The 9,531-nt window shown below is 32.8% G+C and overlaps 1 protein-coding gene across 1 annotated transcript; it reads left to right on the plus strand.

Annotated features, from left to right (window-relative positions):
* Positions 1–1,456: 1,456 nt before the first annotated feature.
* On the plus strand, positions 1,457–6,284 carry LOC143602704 (malate dehydrogenase, glyoxysomal-like). Its single transcript, XM_077079733.1, has 9 exons — positions 1,457–1,676; positions 2,207–2,422; positions 3,679–3,993; positions 4,086–4,175; positions 4,555–4,638; positions 5,606–5,641; positions 5,741–5,830; positions 5,914–6,008; positions 6,095–6,284. The coding sequence occupies exons 1-9, from the start codon at positions 1,617–1,619 to the stop codon at positions 6,165–6,167; spliced, it is 1,059 nt and encodes a 352-aa protein (XP_076935848.1). The 5' UTR covers positions 1,457–1,616; the 3' UTR covers positions 6,168–6,284.
* Positions 6,285–9,531: the final 3,247 nt, after the last annotated feature.

Here is a 9,531-nt window from a genome sequence, read left to right on the forward strand (position 1 = left end):
ATCTCTATCAATAAAGTTTTTCTTTACCAAAATGGGGTGGATGTAATAAGTATTTACTAAAATCGAGGATTTGAAACTTATTTATCAAAATATGTGATTTTAGATAAATTTGTCCCTTTTTCACTCATAAATCATAATCTTATTAGGTAAAAATTATATCTATTAAAAAGTTTCTTTTTGAAAAAAATAATAAAAAAAATGAACTAAAAATATTGAAATTAATATTTTATCTTCAGTTATGTTTCCAGCGAGATAAAAAAACCTTTTTAAAATTGTTTTCTAAAATTAAAACTTTTTATTATTTACAAAACTGATTAAAAACTACTATTTTTTTTAGTTTTTTTTAAGACTTTGTTCTTTTTATTTCTTGATTTTTTTATTGTTTTCAACAATATATTTTTTCTTATATTAAAGGGCATTCAAAGATAGAACTAGATTTAATACCGATACCAATATCGAAGTTGCTTAGTCAGAATATGTTCGGATCAACATCCGTACTAATACGATACCGGCAATCGAAAATCTTACTATATAAAAAAAAAATAGTTGAACAATACCGTTTTAACAAAATATATGCTAGAATGTCAAGAGAAAAAATAAACATAATTGCGAAAACCATAAAAACGAATGCGGGTACCTATCCCAATAAAACTAATAACAATACTCATGTTCGGTCGGAATCGTTTTGGTTTGTCACAATACCTATACGTTACCGACACTCATATACAAATTTGTTCTCAACAAAAGTTATATCGGAATGTTGAGAAGAAAAAAATAAACACAACTATTTATCAAACGAAAATAATTTTTACACATACTGATGAAAACAAATTTTATAAAGAAAAAGGAATTTGTTCTACGTGATGAGCATTTTAAATAAAATATATTAATGTCGTTATTTGATGGCTCCGCTAATAATAATTTTTTTTTATGTTGTATCTTAGTTTTAAGCACAATTTTTTTTGTGCATGCCTTTTTATAATCATTTTCTCAATTATTTTTTAGAAACTAGACGTTATTTTCTTCAATAAAAGTTTTTAATAGACATTAATTTTACCCAATAAGATTACGTGTGGAAAAAACAAAATCTCTATAAAATCACCAATTTTAATAAATAAATTTCAAACTCTCCATTTTGATAGATATTTATTCCTCCCAACCCATTTTAGTTAAAAAAAACTCCTATCAATATGACTAATTTACACTCATTTTGACAACAGGACTTTCGAACCACATTCTTTCCAAAAAAACAACTTATCTAATTGTCATGATACCGTTTGACTAAAGACTCCATTTTACCAAATTTCATCTCGAGTACCAATCTTTAACCTAATATTCGATTTCGGTTCACAATCACGACTCAAAAGGATACAAAGTCGATAACTACATCTCCACACAGAACCACAAACGTTATAGATATAGGATAAGGGCATACATTCCACAAATTAGTTTATCGACTGATAAATAAATGGTAACCAAATAATATTATTTATTCTATCCATACTTTTATCTTCTTTGCCACTCTTTGTTCACTCCCATTTATTCATCTCTTGTGATCAACACGAAACACTCTACTCATAATAATAATATTATTATTATTATTGCAGTCAAAGATCATGGATGCCAATCAGCGAATTGCAAGAATTGCAGCTCATCTTCACCCTTCAAATGTCCAGGTGAAAATACCCTTTGATCATAATAATAGTATTCTATTCTAATGATCTCTTCTAGGGTTCTTAAATTCTTGATTTTGTTTGATTCTTGATGGTGTTATACTGCATGATTGTGCCTTTAATTTGAATCTTGTTAATGGGTAGTGGCTAATTTTGATTAAAATGTATAATTTGGTATAGATTTTGAATTAAAGTTGTTATCTTTTTTGAATATTTGGGAAAATTATTTGATTGTTGAGATTGGTTTGAACCCTAATTGTAACTTATTGGAAACTTTACTTGATTTATCAATTTTCTTGAATTTTTATCGATTGTTGGTGTTTTACTGTGTAATTATGTAAAATATGATCTTTTTTATTAGCAATGCTTCATTTGCCTAAAGTTTAAACCTTTGGAATCGGGTTGTTTACGAGTTTTCGTAACTTTTGTTTGCTTGATGGTCTTTCTAATTCTTAATATGTATAAAGTTTAAAGCTTTATCATATTTTATAATCTTTTATTGTTTTTTTGTTTTATGAATCATGTGTCGGAAGATGGAAGGAGGGTTGGTTTTGGAGAGAGCTAATTGCAGAGCAAAGGGTGGGGCCCCCGGGTTCAAAGTTGCAATCTTGGGTGCTGCTGGAGGGATTGGTCAACCACTAGCTATGTTAATGAAGATGAACCCGTTGGTTTCGGTTCTTCATCTTTATGATGTTGTTAATGCTCCGGGTGTCACTGCTGATATTAGCCACATGGATACCGGGGCTGTGGTAACTTTCATTCGATAAACAAACTGAATGAACACGAGCAGAGCATGTTTTTGTTCGTTTGTTTAACCTTAACCGAACAAACGAGTAAACATGGACAGTTAAAGAAACATGGTTTTCTTGTTCGTATTCGGTCGTTAAAGAAAATTAGCGTTTTCGTTTATGGTCATTTTACGGTATAAACGAATGGTTCATGAAAATAAATGAACATAGCTGAATGTAGATGAACGAACATAAGTGAAATATACCAATGAAAACTTAACGTAAACAACAATGTGTTGGGCCCAAAAAAGTTATTAAATTTAGACTAAATTGCAATGAGCCTAAAAGTTTTAATGAATATATTAGTGAATGTAAACGAACAAACATAAATAAACGTAAAAAAATGAATATAAATGAACGTCTACAGACACAAATGAACGAACAAGACATGTGTACATGTTCGTTCATTTAACTAATTGAACAAAAAAATTGTTTGCGTTCGTTCGTTTAACTAATTGAACAAACAAATTGTTTGCGTTCGTTCGTTAACTTTAGCCGAACACACGATTGAACATGGAGCCATGGACAATTAAACGCACATGGTTTCCTGTTTGTTCGCTAAGAAAATTTACATGTACGTGTTCGTTTGCCAATAGTATCAACAAAAAGGTTCATGAGCGTAAACAAACAAACATAACTGAAAGTAGATGAATGAACTAACTGAGATAAAACTAAGTAAAAGTAAATGAACAACAATGTGTTGGGCTTGGGCCTAAAAAAGTTATTAAAGTTATACTAAATTGGCACAGGCTTAAAAGTTTTAATGAATATATTAACTGACGTAAACGAACAAACTTATATAAATGTAAACTAATGAACATAAATGAATGTAAATAGACGAACATAGATGAAAGGATGTAAACGAGCAAACTAAGATAAATGTAAACTAATGAACATAAATGAATGTAAATAGGCGAACATAGATTTACGAATGTAAATGAACAAAGTAAGATAAATGTAAACTAACAAATAAATGAATGTAAATAGGCGAACATAGATGAACGAATGTAAACGAACAAACTAAGATAAATGTAAACTGAAGAACATAAATGAATGTAAATAGGAGAACATAGATGAACGAATGTAAACGAACATACATGGCCAAAAATGAACGAACAAGACATGTGTTCATTTCCTTTGTTTAACTAATTAAACAAAAACTCTGTTTGTGTTTGTTCGTTTAATATAGCTGATTAGAAAATTATGGTGATTTATAGGTGAGAGGTTTTCTAGGGCAACCGCAGCTTGATGCAGCACTTACTGGGATGGATCTTGTTATTATACCAGCTGGTGTTCCAAGAAAGCCCGGGATGACACGTGATGATCTTTTCAAGATTAATGCTGGAATTGTTAAAACTTTGTGTGAAGGAATTGCAAGGTGTTGCCCTAATGCAATTGTTAACTTAATTAGCAATCCTGTGAACTCTACGGTCCCGATTGCTGCTGAAGTTTTCAAGAAAGCTGGTACTTATGATCCCAAACGCCTGCTCGGTGTCACGATGCTTGATGTTGTTAGAGCCAACACTTTTGTGGTATGCAAATTATGCAATTACAAGTTTCGGCTTTTAACGCCTTTTTTGTTTCGGTTTTAATGATTTTTAATTAATCGTTTTTACTTTTTTAGGCTGAAGTTTTGGGACTTGATCCAAGAGAGGTTAGTGTTCCGGTTGTTGGAGGACATGCGGGAGTTACAATTCTGCCCCTACTTTCTCAGGTAATGGAGAGCGAGACGGGTTGGATTAGAAAACGTGCTTGGGCTGAAATGGGTCATTTTTAGTATGTGACAAAACAGGTTAAAGTTAAAATGGGTTGTTTTTAGTATTAGTCAAAATGGGTCGTCTTTAGTATGGGACGAAACAAGTTTAGGTATTAAAGCATCGTTTTAGCATGGGTCAATACGGGTTTAGGTTGAAATGGTCGTTTTTAGTGTGGATCAAAACAGGTTCAGGTTAAAATGGGTCGTTTTTTGTATGCGTCAAAACGGGTTAGAATGAAATGGGTTATTTTTAGTATGGGTCAAAACAGGTTCAGGTTAAAAAGGTCCGTTTTTATTGTGGTCAAGACGGGTCATCTGACTTCTATCAATTTTGCAGGTCAAGCCGCCATGCTCCTTCACTAAAGAAGAAACTGAATACTTGACAAAACGCATTCAAGATGGTGGAACCGAAGTTGTTCAGGTAAGGCAGATTACTTTTCTTTAGAGAAGGCAAAATGGGCGGGTTGCGAAATGGGTCAAAACAGGTATCTTTTTTGTATAGAGCAGGCCACGTTGACCAAAAACACTTGCTTGGATTTACTTTCTTTTAATAAATTTTGGCTGCTTCTATACAAACACAACTGATTTGCTATCTAGAGACCAGTGACGTGTCATACGGCCTATATGGTCATAAGGGCCTTTGTAGGGTGAAAAGTTGTAAGATGGCTTGTTTTGATAGTCCTACGGACTGTATGGTAGGGCAAGAAAGGTTATGCTAGTCGTATGAGGTTCAAATTATACGGCTCGTATGATTTGTTGACTTACAAAGACTTGACTGATGTGACCACTGACAAAAGCCATACGGGCCATAATGCCATATGACGTATGATCTTTTTTTGCTTCATCATACGGGCCGTATGATATCATATGGCTTGTATGATTGGGCTGAATTGTCATACGGCTCATATAATGTGTTGATTGACAAAGATTGACTTATGTGACCACCGACAAACCTATACGGGCCGTATGATATATTTTTGTCTATCATACGGCCCGTATGACATCTGACGACTCGTATGATCGGATGAACAATGTGATACGATTCGTATGATGTGACAGACAAGATGGTGTACACTTTTTGGGGTAGTGTATTGATAGTAAGACCCTAAATATTTAGTGTCATGTATGGTTATATAAGTTATATTAGCTCAACAATATTTAACCATTGAATAAATTGGTTCAAAAAACTTTCCGTGTTTTAACCCGTATGACTTGTTTCCCTTTTTGCTGCTTCTTTGACTTGTTAAAGATTAAGCATGACCTGGATTTCTCGTTCAGTCTTTAATAAGTAAATGGATAAAAAAAATGTAACCTTTATATTGTTTTTCTTTATTTTCTATAACTGATATGTCGGTTGATTATGATTTTAACCCGAGTTCCCATTTCAGGCAAAAGCCGGGGCTGGTTCCGCCACATTATCCATGGTACTAAATCATATAATTCTTATTTCATTTTGATGATTTACATACTTTAATAACTTTTAAAACCTGTAAACTAAAATAAAGAATCTATAAATTATGTAGGCGTATGCAGCAGTTAAGTTTGCAGATCGTTGTCTCCGTGGCTTAAGAGGAGATGCTGACATTGTGGATTGTGCTTTTGTAGAATCACGGGTATAAAACCCTTTCATTGTTACATCATTATTATTCATCCCTTTTGTTTGTTTGTTAAATCATTATGAAATATTGTTTAATAGGTCACGGAACTCCCGTTCTTTGCGACCCAAGTGAGATTAGGCCGCACTGGTATCGAAGAAATATACCAACTTGGACCTTTGAATGAGTATGAAAGGTAAGATGCGCAGAGAGATATCGGTATTTGTGAATATTGATTGAAAATGTAAAATTTATGTTTGATTATAATTTTGAAACAAACAGGGCTGGGTTGGAGGAAGCGAAAAAGGAGTTGGCAGCAAGCATTGAGAAAGGTGTTTCTTTCATAAGGAAATGAAAGGGTGTGAGGTTGAAGTGGTATACAAGTGTTGAGTCTCTTATCATGGCTTTGTTTATGACTTCATGTTCTTTATAAATGTACCTTAAATAGATGTATCAGAATACTTATTATATATACTTTGTTTGTACCACAATTTAAAAGTTGGGTAAAACTTCATAAAATATAATTGCTGGTTTAAGACTTTAAAAAGATGAATAATATACCTCTAGATGAACAATTTATGGAACCAATCCTTGAATAAACATGTTTGCAAGACCATACAACGAATGTTTTGTCAAAAGCAAATTTAGCAAGGGCTATGGCGCTAACTAACATCGAACAAAAACATAAAACCATACAAAGTGTACGCTCGTGCTTTTAAAGAAAATATGATATTGCTGAATAAATTATATTCAATAACCAATTATCATAAGAAATTTAAGTCAACGCGTATACAAGTCGATCACGATTTGTTTATTAAACGAAAATAAATAAATAAAATATTAAAATTAACATCAAGTCTATGCATATAGTATGCAAGGTATATTAAGCTATAGGTAATTTCTTTGTGATGGTCCTATGTATTCATAAACCATGGGTTGTTTTAAACTTAGGTATGCTTAGCCAATCCATAAACTTTAACTAGCAAACACACTCAGTCATGGGGTTGGTTAGTGAGAGAGTTTTTTAAATACCCAAAGGTCTTGGATTTGAGTCTCACAGTCAACAATGAAATTTGTCTTAAAAAAGCAAATGCACTCAGCCTTCTTCACGTGTTGGCTTTCAACAGTCTAAAAAGACATCCACAATTGCTTTGGAACCTGTTTCATGGCATTTGCATTATTATAGGTATTTTTAGAAGGCTCATCAATGTTAGAATTGTCTTGGTTTCACTTTTTGAAACCTTCTTTATAGACGTTTTATTTGATAGTTTTAACATTATAACTTATAATGGCAACATCAAGATTATAACTGACCCGTGAATGATTCATCTCCACAAACCCTACAACTTTTATAGCCACTGATTGATCTAGGATTTTTCGTAGTAAAGGCAAAAAAGAGTCATTCCAAAAGGAGCCAAATAAAAAATATTACATTAAATCGTAGCAAAAGTTTTCGAACTTTAGGCATACAACTACAACGAAAAGTTAGAAATTTTAATATAAGGCATTTTATTTTGAATTTTTATAATAGTTTTATGATTGAACATGTAAGATAGTCAACTAATAAGGATGTGTTTGGATATTGGTCGATAAGAAAAATACATCAAGTACAATGCACAAATATAAATAGAAGTTGCAATTTAAGTTGGAATAAAAACAAATTTATGAGCCCTCACATGTCAATTATAATTAAATCTTGGCCTCTCGCGGCACGCAAGAAATAGGGATGACAAAAAACCAGAGCTTGATGGATATACCCGAAACTAAAAACATTCAAGATGAGCACAACTAAAACCCGACAAGTATACCCGTTTTGATTTGTTTACGCTCATCAAATTCTCACCGAGTCCTTCCAATTTTACTGGTCATAGAATCCTAATCGAACCACATCAACTTGATACATTATTATTATTATTATTATTACTATATCCCTTTTGTTGAATAAGAGTTCGTTAAATATTATAAAAAATGTTGTTTAATAAGTCATTGAACTCTCGTGTAACATTCGGATACTTTAAATTAAAAAAAGTGTTTTAATTAAATCATTTAAGTTTAAAATAATGTTTTAATTAAGTCACTCAACTTTTATATTTTATTTTATTTTTGGAACGACCAACTAAGAAACGACGGTACATCTTACGCGGGCCTCATTGGCTAAAGGTATCCCGAGCCGGCCACGAGTTTGGACGGACAGAGCCCATAGCGGTCCACCTATTGAGGGATTCCCCGGATAAAACCCGAACCCACGCCCGCCAAACGGCACGACAACGAGGAGCTGGTAAAACCGGGTGAGATCAGAACTCGAACCCTGACAAGTTTTTTTTATCATTTTTTTTGTTTCAATAGAGAATATTTGTTTAATCTTTGTTTTTAATGTTGACGTGGAACGGTGACATGGATTTTAGTTTTCATTTTTAACATTTAATATAATTAACGTTTTTTATATAACTACATATATTGCAAATTTCGACCCCACATTTTCTTCTCTATTGCTTTCTTGGCACACAAATATCAGATGAGGCTCGATTTAAAGATTTAGTAACCCAATATAAACAAAAGATGCATTAATAACCTAATTGTAAAAGTTTTGAAATTTAGTTATTATTTTTGACATTTATTTAACTTATAAAGAGTAATCATGGGCTCTCAAATAAATGGGCTTAATTAAATATGGACCTTAAGGGAGTCAACTATTATAAATACTAAGCTCTAGTGTAGTGGTGTTTATGGAAAACTCTTCACCAAAATCACACCACACCCAAAGACAAGCGTTTAGTCTCGTCGTCTTATGAAGATAGCATCAAATGATCAAATTCAAACAATATCAAGATTACTCGGATCTAGCACGAGTTCAAAAAAGTAAAATTGATACGGTCCAAACCGAAGGCTGCCACCTCACCCACGTAGCCATGCCATATTCTCAATTCGTGCATGTTCTTATACAATGCATTAGTAGCTAACTGTTGTTTTGTTTATTTCTTTCACATTATTTGTTTAAGCTATATGTCATTGTCGAGTTAATAGGATAGTCGGTAGTTTTTGGTGAAACCCAAAACACAGCTTTCAACCCCATGGTGGCCATTTTCGCATATATGGACAACGTGGTGGTCCTTTTTTTTGCAATTGGGACCACCTGTTAGTTAACGGCTGTTACTTCCGTTAGTTTTAGGGGCAACCATGTATTTTCACGCACAAACCAAACTCCGTCTCAATATAACCCCCTCCTTCGCAACTTACAACCCTAAAGTCACCTTCCCGTCGTCGTATCCTGCCGGCGTTTCTCGTCGATCATAAAAATGGCTTAGAATTTTGATGCACTACTTAATAATATGTTTTTCACAGGTATCAGAAATCACATTTTTCCCTGTTAATTTGTTTGTTCGAATAAATTCAGTTTTAGGTCGATGCTCTATATTTGAGACAATTATGTTATTGGTTTTATAGCCGCGATTTTGGCTAGATGTTTGTAACATTCGTTACTTTTCAAACCCGAAAATCCGACCCGTTTTAAATTTTCGGTTTTTATTTATAAATATATGTATAAAACATATTATAATATCCAACTCCATAATAAAATATACATTCAACATTTCTAATCCCCGATGTGATACCCGGCATTTTCAGTTAAATCCTGTTGACTATGTCAGTAAACCTAGTTAGTTCTGTTAACTAAGTTAATTAACTTCCACGCATATAGTGTCATGTATGCATACATTGAG

The sequence above is a fragment of the Bidens hawaiensis genome, unplaced genomic scaffold (genome assembly GCF_021521415.1).
Source record: "Bidens hawaiensis isolate Kalapana, Puna unplaced genomic scaffold, B.hawaiensis_p1.1 tig00059403_1, whole genome shotgun sequence".
In the NCBI taxonomy this organism is placed as follows: domain Eukaryota; kingdom Viridiplantae; phylum Streptophyta; class Magnoliopsida; order Asterales; family Asteraceae; genus Bidens; species Bidens hawaiensis.